The sequence below is a fragment of the Lactuca sativa genome, chromosome 2, assembly GCF_002870075.4.
Source record: "Lactuca sativa cultivar Salinas chromosome 2, Lsat_Salinas_v11, whole genome shotgun sequence".
Lineage (NCBI taxonomy): Eukaryota > Viridiplantae > Streptophyta > Magnoliopsida > Asterales > Asteraceae > Lactuca > Lactuca sativa.
The window spans coordinates 64987092-65005502 of NC_056624.2; the positions used below are offsets into that span (position 1 = coordinate 64987092).

General features: G+C 38.8%; 1 protein-coding gene across 3 annotated transcripts; it reads left to right on the forward strand.

Moving 5' to 3' along the window:
• The first annotated feature begins 458 nt into the window (after positions 1–458).
• Positions 459–2424, forward strand: LOC111888921 (uncharacterized). 3 transcript variants are annotated; one of them, XM_023885060.3, is made up of 3 exons: positions 459–649; positions 859–941; positions 1188–2424. In XM_023885060.3, the coding sequence occupies exon 3, from the start codon at positions 1572–1574 to the stop codon at positions 2262–2264; it is 693 nt and encodes a 230-aa protein (XP_023740828.1). In that variant the 5' UTR covers positions 459–649; positions 859–941; positions 1188–1571; the 3' UTR covers positions 2265–2424. The 3 variants fall into 3 exon arrangements, with proteins under 3 accessions (XP_023740828.1, XP_023740827.1, XP_023740826.1); XM_023885059.3 differs by lacking the exon at positions 859–941 and having other exon boundaries at positions 1183–2424; XM_023885058.3 differs by lacking the exon at positions 859–941.
• Positions 2425–18411: the final 15987 nt, after the last annotated feature.

The window sequence follows — 18411 nt, forward strand, 5'->3', positions numbered from 1 at the left end:
TATACTAACAATTTAAAAACTTATTTTTTTGATGAATTTTGGAAGCTGAAAATTATGTTATAGTTTATTATATTTATATAATTAATATATGTAAATATATGTGTAATTTATTAACGGGGTCCCCATGGGGGTTTCAGGATGGGATTACCTATCCCCGCCCCCGCTCCCGAAATTAAAACGGGGATTAACTTTGCCCCCGCCCCCAATTTTTTAAAAAAAATTTCTCTCAAACAGGATGGGGACCCCATAGGAACGGGGTTCCACGGGACTTTTTGACATCCCTAAATTGTTTATAGAAAAAATGCAAATCATAGGGCCTATTTTTATAGTTTTGTCAAAAAAAAAATATTAAAAAGATAAGATTATCTTTTCATATATGTAGGACCACAAGTAAATATAAACCATTGGGACCAAGCCAAATCAAAGTCCAATACTAAAACCAAAGTTGGAAATTTGGGCAAACCAGACGGACGAAATGTATAATTTATGCTTTAAGTTTAATATAACGAAGACAATTCGCAGACAAAAACACCGCTGCCACACAAACCACTAAACATTCGTGAGGTTCATTCGCTATTCCCCTTTGCCACGCATCTGACCGTAGCTCTTTAGCACATCGGATTTCATTTGATCGGGTAACATCACTAAGGTTAGTTTAGATGATTTGGTTATCTGTATATGTTTCATGAAATGCATTTTGAAATTTGAACTGTTTACTAATTTGAGTTTCATTTGTTGTGATAAGTATTCATGTTACTTGAAATGTTTCTATTCTGTAATTATTTGGTCTTTTATGTTTTGTTGATTATATATGATGTCTTATGATAGTTGGATAATTGATATAGCGTTTCTTTCAAGTGTTTGGATTATCCAGGGTTTGTTTAAATTTGGTATTTTTACACCTGATTACAAGAAGCATCAACACATGAAAAAGCATTAGGGTAAGGAGAGATACATAAAGGAATTTTTTTACCATGTAGCTGATCTACCATTTCTTTGTTAAGAGCATTCATCTTTGTAGAACTGCTAATTAGTTTTTATGCGTTGTAGATATTTTTTGTTTGTTTTCACTTGCGGATCCCATTCATTTTTGTGCTTGTTTTCTCTTATTCTGTTTACAAGTGTTCTAAGATTATGTGCAATTTGCATTTTACCAAGAATGTTTATTTTGTCTTTTGCAAGTGTAGGAATGAGTACAACAAGGAGAGTAACTAGAAACCAGATTGAAGATGATGCATCTAGCAGTAAGACTATGATGACTGATGATGTGGGACCTTGGTCATACCTCAACCATGATGTGCTTTTATTAGTTATGATGCAACTGGGAGCATCGATTTTATTGCATTGAGTGGAGTCTGTAAGTCATGGAGATCAGTATTAGTCACTTACAAGAAAACGTTTATGGCATCCAAACCACCAATGTTGATGGATATCTCTCTCCGTTGTAATAATAATAAGGATAGGAAATGCCACCTAGAGGACTCTGAAGGAAGAGTGTACAAAACCACACTAACGCATTCTGCTGGAATGTATTATATGGATTAACTTGTGGTTACTTGATCTTGTTCAGGATGAAAACCAATAAGGACTTCTGGCTTGTGAATCTTATCACTAGACATGAACTTAATTTCCCTCCTGCCCCATGGATGCCTGATTATGTATCAGACGTTACTTCTGTCCTTGTCTTTTCACCTTCAATCTCTAAACTGGTGTTTGTTGTGTTAGCCGAGAATCAAATATGGTTTTCTATAGAGGATGAGGGAACATGGAATTGTGTTTCCTCCACTTTCGACCTCAAATTTTGTAGGGATTTACATGTTTTTAAGGGGAAGATATATACTGTAGACACAAATAATTTTAATTTATGTGAATTCACAATCAATCCTGAGCCCAAAGTGACTTTACTCGAAACCAAGATTCTTGTGGATGATCCGCACCTATTTTTCCCGCAGCTTGTAAGTTGCTGTGAAAACCTTTATGTGATGCGAAGCTCAGCTTACGGATATGTATTCAATGTTTATAAACTAGACTTTGGTGAAATGGAATGGGTGCCTTTTCAAGATACAGGAGAGAAACATGGTTTCTTTATAAGTGAAGAGGCTCATGGTGCTGCTGTTAAACCAGAGTTGTGGGCTGACCCTTGGTCACAATACCCAAGATGTGATGTTGATAATGGAGGTGGACATGGTGGATTGTTTCTTTCATACGAGGGGTGGTATTTCCCGCATGAATCTGTGAATGTTAATCTTTTAGATGAGTCATGACTTGTTACCACTCTTGGGATTTTGCAATTTATGTTCTCGTTATCAAGCTGATAACCATCATTTATATATCTCCCTTTTATGTGATTTGGTGTCCCTTGCTTTGAAATGTGTATGTAATGCATCTGTTTTATTCATATAAAATATTTGGTTTTATCTTTTAGGTTATTTATTATTGAGATGATGGTGAATGCCACCATGCCATTCACCATCATTTATATCTATCTCCCTTTTCTGATACCAACTGAAAATCCCGGAGATTATTAATATATCATGGTGAATGCCACCATGGCTCTACACTAGAATTTCTGTCATTGTAGTTCAGTTATAGCTTATTAGTGTCTGAAGTAGGCTGAACAACTCTATTTTGTGGCAAGGGGTTTCATTGCATGGAGTTAGATTGGTTTAACTGATTATCTTTTAGTGATTTTTGGTGATGGACACTGTAATTTTAGTATCAACCAAGCATTTTGGTGTTTCTGTAATTCATGATCGCTGAAATGGGTTTATATGGTGATCTAATACAAGTAAGGTGATGTGGGGTGCACATATATAACAAAGTTTTATCCCAACCATGATGAATAGTGGTGTCAAGGTATAGAGCCCCTTACAGTGAACAACACCCTAAAACATAAAGATATTTCAGATAAAAGTGTAGTGAAAAAACACCTTCAAAAGTAGCACCTCAAAATAAAGAGGATGGATGTGGCTTAAGATGACTTCTAACTTTCAAAAACCTTTGTTTTTGCATCCTAATCCAGTTTTCAAGATAGTATAAGTAAAAATACTCACAATATGCCACCTTTTGGAACTACTAAGAGTTTGAACAATCTAAAGCAAACCTGATACTTTGCTTGTTTTTGTGCTTTTTATTTTAACTGTCTACTATTGGTCATATGATTATCCAGATGAATTATTTATGGACACCCAAGTAGATGTACCAAGGGGAAATAGATTTAAAGAAAAGTGTCCAGATAATCCTGTAGTAATCCAAGTAAATTTTGATCTTCAACACACTTCTTGCTATACCCATATTTCCAACACACCATCATCCAAATATTTGTTCCACTGCTGCCTCTACATTCTATTTTAGCGGCTACCTTCTGGCACATCTCCATGAGGATAACAAGAGATGGGTGTGGGGTTTTGTTGGACCTCATATTTTGAATTTTACAATTAAATGTAATGAAATGAACGTGAAAAGTAAAATTTGAGTGATATTGTGTGGAGATGATAAATGTCACCGGCAAAAAAAGGATGGCTAATGAGTTTAAAACCATTAGATTTTGTAGATAAATTTTTAAAAAGTAAAATATATGTTTCGGTCCATAACTTCATAGTTACGGGTGTGTTTGGGATTATTTATTTAAAAACTATGATTTTTTTTTTCCGGTAAGAAGGTTTAGGTACAAAAGCATTGAAAAAAGAGTGTTATGGCCGTATGCCATATCAAATTGACATGTAAAATAGCACAACTTAAATGTATCCGGCCTTAACTAGTATTAAACGAGTAAATTTATGAATTCGTTCATGTGGTTTGATTAAAATTACATGTTTGGTCCATAACTTTTATTTTCCACTCGGATCATCCCTGTGGTATTATTTTATTGCGATTTTAGTCCCTTTCAGACTCAAAAAGACTATTATACCCTTCTTATTCTTTTTAGCTTTTGTTTTATTGTTTTTTTTTTTAACTCATAAAATTTTTTGGTTTTTGATTTTGTTATATAAAAACTGATAAGATTTCAATTGTTCCCATACCTTTACCCGATCCCCTTTCAAATAGAGACTCTTGTTGGCCTCCTCGCTACTCTCTACCGCCGGAGCTACTCCCAGAGTCGGTGACTCGCCGTTACATGAAAGTTTTGACTCTGAGTCTCCTTCCTTCTATTCTTAAACCTATTCCTCTTTATCCATTTAGTCTGCTCACCGTCGAACTTATAATCCAAGCCCTAGATTTCCTTTTTCTTCTTCATCACTCGCACCATCACATGGACAATCAAAGTCCAAGCCCTAAATCGCCACTTCCATCATCAGAAGATTCAATCGGCAATCCCATCACCGAAGACTTAATGTCCGCCATCTAAAGAGTTAAAGTCCAAATGTTTCTTATTTATGTAAATTCGACAACTTAATCAGACTCTTATAATGATTTAACTTGCTCTTCCCATACACAAACAATTTATGGGCTTCTGGTTTGATTTCACGAAGAGTCAAAGTTAATTTTAGGATTTGTGTGTGAAGACGGGTTACAAATTGGGTTTATAGCATAAAAGCCACTATTATACACTCTCGTTTTTATTTAACCCCAATATTTTTTTATTTCTAGTTTGCACCGTTAAAGAAATGGCATTCCATTTAATTACTCTTACCCGGTTACAACAACTTTACACCACCCCCTTTCAAATAGAGACTCCCATTGGCCTCCTCCCTACTCTCTATCGCCGGAGCTACTCCCGGAGTTGGTGACTCACCGTTACATGAAAGCTTTGACTCTGAGTCTCGTTCCTTCAAAAAGAAAAAAAGAAAGAACAAGTTCTAACCGAACTTCCTTTGATAGTCGATAAGCTTGACTTATAGCGACTTCCATAGAATTGGGTCGGCTGCCTGGAATCAAAAGACTTTCGAACCCATTGAAGATCCTTGTGGCTCAATTCTTAAACATATCCCCCCTTATCCATTTAGTTCGCTCACCGTCGAACTTATAGTTCAAGCCCTAGAGTCGATTGGAAATCCTATCACATGGATAATCAAAGTCCAAAGCCTAAATCGCCACCTCCATTACCAGAAGAGTCGATTGGAAATCCTATCACTAAAGAGTTAATGTCCGCTATCAAAAGAGTCAAAGTACAAACATTTCTCATTTCTGTAAATCCGGAAACATCATTAGACTCTTACTATGATTAAACATACTCTTCCCATACATAAACAATTTTTGGACTTCTGGTTGATTTCACGAAGAGTCAAAGTTGATTTTAGTATTTGTGTTTGAAGACGATCTATAAATTGGGTTTATACTATAATAGCCATTATTTATACACTCTTGTTTTGGTTTAACCCCAATATTTTTTTGTTACTAATTGTCCACCGTTAAAGAAATGTCATTCCATTTAATTACCCTTACCCAATTACCAACTAATAATCTAGTCCTTGTTGGTTGCCCCTTTCCACTCAAGTACAAATTCTTCGGAACATGCATACTAGACACCACCTTTATCAAGATGATTGTATAACCTCTCATGGTTATACAATTACATCAAAAGAGGGTTTTCTAGGGTTTTCAAGGGCTTACAACACGATTATTGAAGTGAAGTCACGTGATGACATAATCATTACTGAGAAGGAACAGTAAAGAAACAAAGATGAAAAAGAAGACAAAGATCAAATGCAAATGTGATGAAGAGTCTGGTGATGATTTTCTTTACTTAGGATTGTTGGATGTTGATCCAAATAACTTCAATCCTAAATCTACCTGGTATTAAGACCCTTTTATTAACATTTTATATGATGAAAAAAATGTTAAATAATAATCAATTTCAATGGGACGATGAAGCTGATGTTGAAGATGTATAATAGGAAAAACATGAGCAAGAACATCTTGAAGATGAAAATGAGCTGGAAGTGGGTGTCGAGATTCAAGGTGCATGATCCTACTGTCAATTGAAACAAAATTAAGCCAACTGTTGGTGAGTTATATATGTCTCATGCTCATTTAAGGTTTGCACTAACTAACTACATTGTAGCTAATAAATACCAACTTTGGTTCATGAAGAGTGATAAAAGCAAAGTTATTTCTAGGTGTGGGAGGAAAAATGCAAAAAAAAAAAAACCCATGTTCTTTTAAGTTCCATGCTTCATGGAAGTACAATGAACGTACTTTTAAGATAAAATCTCTGATTGCAACACATGTTTGTGTAAGGAATTATAATTTTGGACATAAGGTTGTTGTGTCACACCCCAAAACCGAGAACGGCGGAATACGTTCTGGGGTGGAGGACTTCATGTACAATATCATTACAATTGCATAATAGTAAAAACAAAAATCAACAACCATTCCATTAATATAGTCATTATAATTACAAATGTGTTTTGTAAAGTTTAATAGACACCAAAAGTATAACAAAAATAAAAGATGGGTCTTGTATATGCTCCATCTTCTCAAAAGCTGCACCAGTACCTGTCTATCTTTGACCTGAGGATACAAGTTATTTTGAAAACGAGTATCAGCATAAAGCTGGTGAGTTCATAAGAATTTAGTGACGTTGTTTGTACTAAAATATTCACAAACATTGTAATATAAAACTGAAACTTTTGTATATGAGTAATAGAAATCCCTAGGAAATCCGATATTTCCTATAATGTACATCTATAAGTTAAATCCTTTGAATGTATAAAAGCAATTCCATACAACTTTCAGTTATAAAAATAAAGTGAGTAGACGTTAAGTCTGCTGATAGTAGTAGTGTTATAAGCTTCAATTAGCCGTAGATACTTATTTACTTCGGGATGTTAGTTAGACTTTAAGTCTTAGTGTATTAATTTGGATATGTATGTAATTCCTCATGTAACCAACTAATGATAATAGAGAGCCCGATGACCTTCCCGGTTATACGTAGTGTAGCGATGTAGTGCCATCCCTAGGCCTAGTGGGCTTGGACTGAAATTAACAATCGGGATGTAATAGCATAGGTCCAGTATATATCTATACGTGTAGTGTTCCTTTCCTTCCGGGAAGCCCTGGTTACATGGTGTAAGCGCTGTAGAGTGCCTTATAATGAGACAGTGTGTTATACTCTGGATTAGTGTATTCTCTTGTGTTATAGTATAGTAGACTTTTAGTATAGTTCATAGAGTGTTCTCTTATACGTGTATTTACTTGTAATGCTAACAGTTATAGTGAGTATAGTAGTAGTAGGGGTAACGAGCGGTAGTCTTAACTATACCTATTATAGTTAACTAGAGTGTATGATTTTATGCCTTTGAATAACAAAGGTATTGTATAAGATGAATACTTTCATATCTAACCCAAATATATATGATATATAACTAAGAAATCAACGACAGTCGGACAGACAACAAATACCCTAAGACCACATCAAACAAGAACAGGAAATAAGGCGAGCTATCGGTGCTAAGTCCTTCAAGTCTTACTTATATAAATATATTAATGTAGATATATTTTAAAAGAAAAGTGGTTTAACACAGTTTTGAAAATAGTTTATCAACAATTTAAATCTTAAAAATTCATTTGATAATTAATAAAAACAGTTTTATTGGTAAGTAGCTAATAGTGTAGAGAAATCCCTTTTTTGATGGTAAATTGTGAATAACATATGATTTGATAATAAAACTTGTAGTGTTATACTTGTATCCCCCCTCCCTAAAACATGTAAAAACATTTAAAAAGGTTCATTAAGGGGTATGAACTCACCTGTAATGAGTAGATCGGGTGGGAGTGTCGGATGAGCGTTTGGTGTCAAGTAAAGACTTGTACACCCTTTATGATCCTAATAACATATGAAGACATATGTTTACAAATAATTAGTGATTTAAATAAACACATATCGACATCCTAATGTAAATAAAAGTTCTATGGTTGAGTGTTAGGAGGCTAGTGGGTTGCTAGGAAGGAGTTTTAGGCCTCACTATGGAGTTTACTCCTCACAAATTCACCCTTGGTGAGTTTACGGCTGGGAGACCACATCCCCCATGATTTTACGGCCGTAAACTCATGGGAGGAGTGTAATTGAGTGTTTTCAAGCCTCTTGTGGTTCTAGAAGTGATTCTAAGGCAATATACAAGGCTATAGGGGTGTTTAAGGTTCCAAAAGAGTACTCCCTTGGAGTTTACGGTCCTAGGACCACTCCTTGGGAGTTTACGGTCGTAATCCCCATGGCTTAGGCTGTGAACTCTTATGTACCCTCCAATCTTCGATTTTGAGGTCCTTGGCTCATTCCCAACAAGTTCTAGTGAGGGTATAAGGCTTCTTAGGGGGTTAAAACTTCATTTGGCATGTTTTAGGGGAGTTTATGGTCTAAGCATATGCTTGGGCCGTAAACTCTATTTTACCCTTCAAATGATGATGTTTAGGTGTTCCAAGTCTGAAATAGTAAGTCCCAAAGTCATATCTTAAGCCTAAATGTGTTTTGGAAGTGTTTTGGAAGTGATTTGCATGATTAGAGGGTGTTTACGGTCTAAGCATATGCTTGGACCGTAAACCCTCTTTCAAGCCCTCAAACTTGAGGATTTATGGCTCAAACACTTCAAGGTCTAACCCAAAACTAGTTTCTAAGCCTAAAGGAAAGATTTAGGGCATGTTTGGCAAGTTTTTAGGGGTTCACGGCCTAAGGAGGTTCTTAGGCCGTAAACTCCTTTTCCTTGTCTTTCTTGAATGATTTTTGTGCTATATCAACATACAATGGGTTGTAGAACAAGTTAGGATGAGAGAACTTACGATTTGGAGTGGAAAACTTGCGGTTTTTGGAGATGAAATCGGACTTGAGGAGAGAGAGTAGAGAGAGAAAGTGTGTCTAGTGTGTAAAAAGTTCTAAAGAGTGTCCACCCACCTTTATATAGGACTTGGGTGTTATACCCGGTATACAACTACCCGATACTTATGTTTAACGAGGTTTAAAAATTTTACCCGGTTAAATGGTCGTAATTAAAATAAACTTTTTCCAACTAAATGGAAATGTAATTTATGTGTTTTTATTTATTTTATTACGACAATAATAACATTAAGATGAAAATAAAATAAAACATTTATTTATTTGTCAACCCCAAATTAACGGAACTTTTATAAAGTAGAATATTCTATTAACGGAAACGGGTTATAATGACGGAAATAAATTTTTGGGTTGTCACATCATCCCCCCGTTAAGGAAATTTCGTCCCGAAATTTAGAATTCAAGCAGCTAAGTTATCATAGTACAACTAAGCAACGAGATGAGGGTATTTGAGTTTCATTTGATCCTCGCGCTCCCAAGTGAACTCCGGTCCTCGTTTAGCGTTCCATCGAACCTTCACAATTGGGATGTGGCTATGTTTTGTTCGTTTGACCTCCCGGTCCATAATCTCCGCAGGATCTTCCACGAAGTTGAGGCTCTCGTTGACTTCGATCTCGTCGAGTGGGATAACGAGAGTCTCGTCAGACAGGCATTTCTTCAGGTTTGAGACATGGAAGGTAGGATGTATGTTACTTAGCTCGTGGGGTAGGTTGAGTTTGTAAGCTACGGGGCCGATTCTACCAAGAATCTCGAAAGGCCCTATGTACCTTGGGTTCAGCTTTCCACGCTTCCCAAAGCGTATCGTGCCCTTCCAGGGTGAGACTTTCAAAAGGAATCGGTCTCCTACCTGGAATTCCAAAGGTTTTCTTCGTTTGTCTGCGTAGTTTTTCTGTCGATCCATGGCAGCTTTTAATCATTCATGTATTTGTACAATCTTCTCGGTTGTCTCTCGAATGATATCCGGACCCGTGAGGGCGCTGTTAGGAAACCGTCCTTTAGCTAACTGAGTGTCGCCCACCTCACCCCAGCATAGAGGAGATATGCACTTCCGACCGTAGAGGGCTTTGAACAGGGCTGCCTTGATGCTCGTGTGATAACTGTTATTGTAAGAAAACTCTACGAGGGGTAAGTGTGTATCCCATGCTTTACCAAAGTCAATCACACAGGCTCGCAACATGTCCTCCAAGGTTTGGATAGTCCTTTCACTTTGTCCGTCGGTCTGCGGATGGTAGGTTGTACTCATGTCCAACCTCGTCCCTAAGGCGCCTTGTAGTGATTGCCAAAACCTAGAAGTGAACCTACCATCTCTATCGGAGATTATAGATATAGGGACACCATGCAGTCGTACGATTTCCTTAATGTATATTTTGGTGAGTTTCCCCATCTTATATGTTTCTTTGATAGGTAGGAAGTGTGCGGACTTGGTCAGTCTGTCAATGATGACCCATATGGTATCCAGCCCACCCGTCGTCTTGGGTAGCTTGGTAATGAAATCCATAGTGATCCGCTCCCACTTCCACTCCGGTATCTCCGGTTGTTGGAGAAGACCTGATGGCTTCTGGTATTCAACCTTAACCTTTGCGCAAGTAAGGCATTTACTCACGAAGGTAGCAATCTCTGCTTTTATGTTAGGCCACCAGTATGACTTTTTGAGATCCAGATACATCTTATCTGAACCTGGGTGAACGGAATATCGAGTGTTGTATGCTTCCTTCATGACCAAGTCTCTGAAACCACCGTGACGCGGCGTCCAGATCCGGTCCATGAGATAATAGGCTCCGTTACCCTTGACCTCCAAGTTCTTATCCATTCCATGTAAGGATTCTCCCGCCACATTCTCAGGCTTTAAAGCTTCGAGCTGAGCCTCCTTAATCTGTACGGATAGATGCGAATGGATAGTCATTGTTAATGTCTTGACCCTTCGACCAGAATACTCTTTTCTACTTAGGGCGTCTGCTACTACGTTGGCTTTCCCCGGGTGATAACGAATCTCGCAGTCGTAATCATTGAGTAGTTCGACCCACCGTCGTTGTCTCATATTGAGCTCCTTCTGGTTTAGTATATGTTGGAGGCTCTTGTGGTCAGTGTATATCATGCTCTTCGTACCATACAGGTAATGTCTCCAGATCTTTAGAGCGAATACAATCGCTCCTAACTCGAGGTCGTGCGTGGTGTAGTTAATTTCGTGCGTCTTTAGTTGTCTCGAGGCATAGGCGATGACCTTACCCCGTTGCATCAGGACACAACCGAGCCCTTGGTTTGATGCATCGCAGTACACCACGAAATCATCTGTCCCTTCGGGAAGGGACAATACCGGTGCGGTGCATAGAGCTCGCTTCAGGGTTTGGAATGCCTTCTCCTGTTTTTCTTCCCAGTCAAATGTCACTCCTTTCTGCGTCAACGTGGTGAGAGGTTTCACAATCCGAGAGAAGTTCTGAATGAATCTGCGGTAGTAGCCAGCGAGGCCTAGAAATTGACGAATTTCTGTAGGCGTCTTTGGTGCTGACCAATTCTCGATAGCTTTAATCTTGGATGGGTCCACGTGGATTCCTTCCTCACTAATCACGTGCCCTAAGAATTCAACTCTTCGGATCCAAAATTCACACTTAGAGAACTTCGCGTATAACTTCTCCGATCTTAGGGTTTCTAGGACTCGTCGTAGATGATTTATATGTTCTTCCTCACTCCGAGAGTAGACAAGTATGTCATCGATAAAGACAATGACAAACTAATCTAAGTATGGACGACACACCCTATTCATCAGGTCCATAAACACTGCGGGTGCATTAGTCAGTCCAAAGGGCATCACCACGAACTCGTAGTGTCTGTATCGAGTTCGGAAGGATGTCTTCGGAACATCCTCCTCAAGCACTCGTAACTGGTGATACCCGGACCTAAGATCAATCTTGGAAAAGTAACTCGCCCCTTGTAGTTGGTCGAATAGGTCATCTATACGGGGAAGAGGGTATCAGTTTTTGACCGTGAGTTTGTTGAGCTCTCTGTAGTCGATGCACATACGGAATGATCCATCCTTCTTCTTTACGAACAAGACCGGTGCTCCCCAGGGTAAGAAGCTTGGTCTTATAAAGCCCTTGCTGAGCAGCTCGCTAAGTTGACTGGACAGTTCTTGCATTTCTGCAGGCGCTAAACGATAGGGCAATTTAGCTACGGGGGTAGCTCCTGGGACTAGGTCGATTTTGAATTCAACCTGACGATTGGGAGGTAAACTGGGAGGTTCTTCTGGAAAGACGTCGGGGAAATAGCATACGACTGGAAAGTCTTTTATATCTCTCGTTTTCTTGCTCGTATCAACGATGTGAGCAAGGAATGCACGATACTCCTTACGCAAGTACTTCTGGGCTTGAATACTCGAGATGATGCGAAGGCTCGTACTGGGTTTGTCTCCGTAGATCAACAGAGTCTCGTTATTCGGTAGATTTAAACAGATTGCTTTGTCGAAGCATAGGATATTAGCGCGATGGAGACTCAACCAGTCCATGCCCACTATAACGTCGAAACTCTTGATGATACTGGTATGAGGTCGATTGGGAAAGTATGATCATCTAGTGTGAGAGTGCAACCTAAGTAGATTTCGTTAGAGCTCTCTATCTTTCCGTTAGCCATTTCTACGACGAATTTTTCTTCTAGTGGTTGTGGGGATTGCTTAAGTAAGTGTTTAAAGTTTTGGTTTATAATGCTTCTCTCTGCTCCACTATCGAATAAGACACAAGCATAAGAGTTGTTGAGAAGGAACGTACCCGTGACTACTATGGGGTCCGCTACTGCTTCATTATGGCCAATAGCGAGTAGTCTCCCTGTTCCTCCCGCATTTCCAGCCCTTGGACAGTTTTTCTTGAAATGGCCAGCTTCTCCACAGCCATAGCAGGCCGGGCTCACTCTCGAACTGGAAACCTGAGAAATGGGTTTGGGTTGGGATCTGCAAAACCGGACGGTATGACCCTTCCGGCCGCATTTGGTGCAGTGCAATTCACGGCAGGGGCCGTTGTGATGGAAAGGGCACTTGGGGCATTTCGGTAGGTTCCCAACATAGGTTTTTGTTGGTGCAGGGGTAACAGGAGTGGTGGCATCATGGACAGCCACAATTTGTTGGTCTTTGGAGGAGGTTTGAGTTTTCTTGCCCTTCTTCTGCTCCCAACGCTTCCTCTTTTTGTCAGTTGACTTGGGTGGTGCAGTAGCAGTTGTGGTTGCTGTTGCTGGAGTGGAAGGAGTTTCATGATCAATCAACCTGTGGGCCAACTCCTTAGCGCTGTCAAAGGTTGCAGGATGTGAAGATAGGACATTTCCTTGATACGGGGGCACTAAACCCCAAATGTATCGTTCGATCTTCTTGCTCTCGGAAAGGATCATGTTAGGGCACATAGCTACCAGGTCGCAGAACCTGGCCATCTAAGCCACTATGTTTGTCCCCTTCAACTTGAGGTTCCAGAGTTCCTCCTCAAGCTTCTGAACCTCACCTCTAGGACAGTACTCCTTTCTCAGAAGATCTTTTAGTGTATCCCACCCATGGCATTGGCTATTATTAAGGTGAGTGAATTGACATGGCCATTCCACCATGTCAGGGCCCTTTCAGTGAAGGTGGCAGCAGCAAACTTGATTTTCCTCTCTTCTGGGCATGAGCACATTTCGAAAACAGCTTCGGCTCTTTCGATCCATTGGGACAGAGCAAGGATTCCTCCGGTCCCATTGAAGAACATTGGTTTACAGTTCATGAAGTCTTTATAATTACACCCCTGTGTTCGCGGGGAAATTTCACCATGTCTGGAGTTGGCGTCCATTCCGGCTCCACTAGCATCGCCGGAATTTATTTGGGCCAAGGTTGTCGTCACAGCTGCAGTCACAGCTGTTTGAAACAGCACTGGATCGAACTGCAGAGGAGGAGGTGGTGGTGGGGTTTGAGTCGCAGGTCTGCCTTTGTTCGGGCGCTTGCGAGGAGGCATCTTTTACTGAAAGTTCATAGAGGTGATAACAATAGTAAGAGTCCATTGCAAGTATGATAAGAGTGTTTCATGAACTAAATCAACATAGCCCAATAATCAGAGAGAGAGTCATAGCAATAGAGTAGTTAACTGCCATTTTTACTGGTATTAATGATGTAATACAAGTTCGGGAAAAGTGACCTAACAGTAGGTCTTACATCAAACCATAAGGAAAATGTTGGCAGTCTAGAGGCCTAATTAGGGTACTTTCAAAATTAGGAATGCTTATAGGCATGTGCCCTACTGAGCATAGAAAAGAAAAAGGCTAGTCCTTAAACAAAAGAGTGAGGTGCTTCGACATCTTCTACTGGCGCCGGGTTCCCATTGGGTAAACCCTCAGATCAGCTAGTTGGCGCATGACTTCCTGAAGATGTCGTTCATGAGCTCTCTGACGTGCTTGGAGTTCCCTAACTTCGGCTCGGGATTCAGCCAGCTGTTGCTACAAAGCCTCATTGGTTCTCCTCGTCCTGTCCATAGTTTCTTCCAGTTGGCGAATGCGAGCAGTGTTGAGGTTAAAGTTGGCATCAATTTCCACAACTCGGCCAATAACTGCTTGGCCTTGCTCGACATTCCTGGCAATTCTTCGGACCACGATGGGCAAGACTCGGTCTGCTGATCCTCCTTCGCTTATGTTGTAGAATCTTCAGTCTCTGTCGAAAGGTACCGGGTGACCCTGCTCATCACTCCATCGGTTCAGGGTTATTGCCCACATGGGAGTGGGGCCTTGAAGCACTGGACGGGGGTTAGGATTTGGAGCTGCTAGGGGCAGGTTGTTGACTTCTGGCTTGGAGTCGGATCCATCCGAAAATCCTTCAGCATGGTGATCATCCAAAGAAATTGGATGATCGTCTTCTGGCTCCTCATCTAGCCATCCTCCATTGCCTTGGTTTGGATAATACGGGTCGTCGGGATGGTGGAAGCCAGCCATGTTATCTACGCGAGAATGGGGAAAGAAAGGTTAATAGACGTACTAATCTCGAATACTTTTTAAGATGATCGTTTCTAGTCGGCCCAATACTTGCATAGTGCATACCAATTACATATAACCAAAGCAAGATAGTCCTTCGAATAAGTAACCCTAACTCCAGATCCCCAATCAAACAAGAACAGGAAATGTAGCAAAGGTCACAGATTCTGAGTCTATAGTGCCCTAGTCACATGTAACGTGATGTATCCACTTAGCAACTATTATCCTACCAGTAACGACCCCTTTTTGTTATCATATAAACAGTTAGCAAGGTACAGAATACTCCTATAGTATTCTTGTTCTAACGATCTTGTGGTAGTGTTGGTAAGTTTTTAGACTTGTTGCTGTTGGGTTTTGAGCATTCTAACACTCCTAAGTGTACATGCAACCCTAAATACCTTGGATCTATGTTTTCTCTATTATACATGCAAATATGAACATCCAAGGTATTATCCTAATCTAGCATATAAAATAATGGATATAACAAGATAGAATACATACCTCTTAGATGTAGCTTGATGTCTTCAATCTTTAAGAGCTTAGCCCCAATAGTGTGGAAGCCTTAAATGGAATCACAAATCACCAAAACACCTTGGAAGACTTTAGAGAATATGAATACTTGGTTCTCTCTAGTGAAATCGGCTAGCCCTTCTTAGTGTACTACACTAGTGCCAATTTCACCAACCATGGACATCTTTATATAGTATGGAAACTAGGGTTAAATCCATGACCTTTCATTTCATATGATCCATGGGTTAAACACTCCATGGACTATCCATGAAAGCTTAGCCCAACCTAAATGAACTTGGCTCATTCCATATATATAAGAGTCCATATTTAATTAGATCATTTTGATCACTTAATTAATTCTAAATTAATTCTTGATTAATACTAATTAAATAATATGATTCCATATTAATATATTAGAACTTATAATATATTAATATTAATCATAAATATACTATTCTCAAAAGACTATCCATATAAATTGTGTCGGTGAAGTGCAACCCAAATGGACCATGCCAGGTCGGGTCAAGTACATACCAAATATAGTTATGGACTTAGACATTAATCCAACAGTCTCCCACTTGGATAAGTCTAAAACTATTATTGAGTATGACTTCAAAACCTAACTGGCAATCGTAGCTCTTAAAGCTGCTGTCGAACTCTGATCTTGTCAACGAACTTGTCCATTAGATAAGGGATCATATATTCCTCCATTCTAGATATCATATGGACTGATACATGGATTATAATCATTCTCTCTGTCCATTTGTTGTTTCCCGATTTCCGATTCATGACGACTGACTGATTGAACAAATCAAATCAGTCCTGGTTTGGCCAAGCACTCACATGTGTCATCATTAAATCATTGAGGGGCCCACCGATATCACTTTTATCCTGAAGGTAAAAGGAATGGATAAACTTCGACTCATATGGCTTGTTCTACTACTTGTTGAATCATACACAAAGGCACGTTTTATAACACCGAGTTACCGAATGCGTTTTCGTGCAATCAATGTACAACCAACTCATAGTAACAACTCATATATATAGGTTTGAAGAATATAAGATATTATCGTCTCATGATCACTCGTGATAAAATCCATGAAGTGACTCCAATGAGCGCGGGTTGAATCCAATACTCAGAACTTATGAGCACTCATGAGTGTTGTAACCCTTTGTCCAACACCTTAGACCTCTACAAGCCAACCCATGACAATCTTAATTCATATCTACTTCCAACATATGACCGACTGTGGATGGCTTGAATAACTTAGTCATTTCGGAAGAATAACCTAGTTTATTCGGGAAGTCAAAACATGCAAAGTGAAACATAATAATAATTGAATTCAATATGGTCTTAGAACTTATGAATATAAATAAAACACCTTTTATTTATCACCATATGATTACACATTATTCATTGTATACTGTTTCAGCTATCAACTTTATTCTTGAATTTAAAACAATAGTTATCCCATGCTCCAAGCATGTACACTATGTTTTCTAAACACTAGTCATGCCACACACCAAGTATGCATACTATGTTTGTCTATGATCTTTACTTTGTGAACTAGATCAATTGAACATAACTTCAATGATTCTCTTTCCACAGACCCAAATCCTTACTGCAAATGCAAGAATTCCAAATTCATGCGATTTACTGAAATCTATTAGATTCTAAACTTATATGCATTGATCCTCTTGTAATGATTATGCACAAAGTCAGAAAGACTTGACAACAACCATTACAGAGCATTCCAAAGGAGATCAGCTCCTTGGAAACATCCTTCTTGCATTAAGTTTCCTAATCTTACACAAATTAAATAATTTCTAACTTTGAAACATTTCCAGACTCCATTTTGACTATCACTTCTGAACAAGAGTTGCCTCCTTACAAATTATGTCAATATGGTCCTTCCAGAATTATCACTATACTTCCAGCTGTCCTTGAGCAACCAATATTTGGTAAACCTTAGATTGTCCTCGACAATTGTTTAATCCTTTTAGTCATATCCAATTCTAGACCTTTTCCCTTCTTAATGCCCCAGGCATTTGGAAAATTTTAGAAAGGATGAATATAGCACATGTAATCGATCCTATATCTGAAGCATATGGGACACGACTCATGATGTCTCACATAAAGACTAAACCAGTCTTTTGCTATAACATTTCCATTTCTGTTTGCCAAGTTCTCATAATTCAGATTATGAAAATGGATGACGTAATCATAATCGAATTTTAGAACGCAAATAATGAACCCATATATAGAATTTCCTTATGTTGAGCCATTCCAACATGAAATTCATATATATATTCTTGACTAAAGATGATTAAAATCTCAATCTAAGCTTTTAGAATTGAGATGAAGTATAATATCCTCTCCCTTAATTATAGCAAAACAACTTTTTCCCAATTGAGACCTTTTTGTTTTCTATAATTAACATTGCTAACTTGCAACCTTCATCATAATTATCATGCTCCCACTAACATGATGATTAATAGCATAACACTTATGCTCCCACTAGCTTTGACATGTACCCAGAAATCAACTGGACTTCTAGAAATCAATACTTTATTGACTTTCTTACCAAAGTTCAGATTTCTGATACTAGATTGCCTTGATAAGACTTTATCAAAATCATACACCTCTCTTAGATAGCTCACAAGTGTGTCTAAGCAATTTCAGAACTATGAAAAGGGATGCCGTAATCATAGTCTAAATTGTTTAGACCTTTTGCCATTTCTCATAAGTCAATGTTAGTGTGTCGGTTAACCATGCACGCTCCACTAACGACTTTGAGAACTGCAAATATCACAATTGCTATCTACTTAAAATCTACTTAGTGAAAGAGTTTCCTTACCATCATTTTCATGAATCGAAGAGAAACCTTATGACACTTAGATTTTATGGTATATGTGTTCCTATCCATGTGAATTTGTCAACACCATAATCACAAGACTAGGTTAGTGACAAATCCTAACTCATATGGATTGAACTTGTGCAATCTTATCTTCTTGCCACCTGGCAGCTCAAGGGTCTGCCATTGCTTCCAAGTAGCTATCCAAACAATTAATAACAGGTAGAACTCAAATGTATAGCCAACTTTAACTGGAATGGGCACAGAATATGTCAACATGATAGGTTATAAACCTCAACTCGTGTGTTAGTGAAG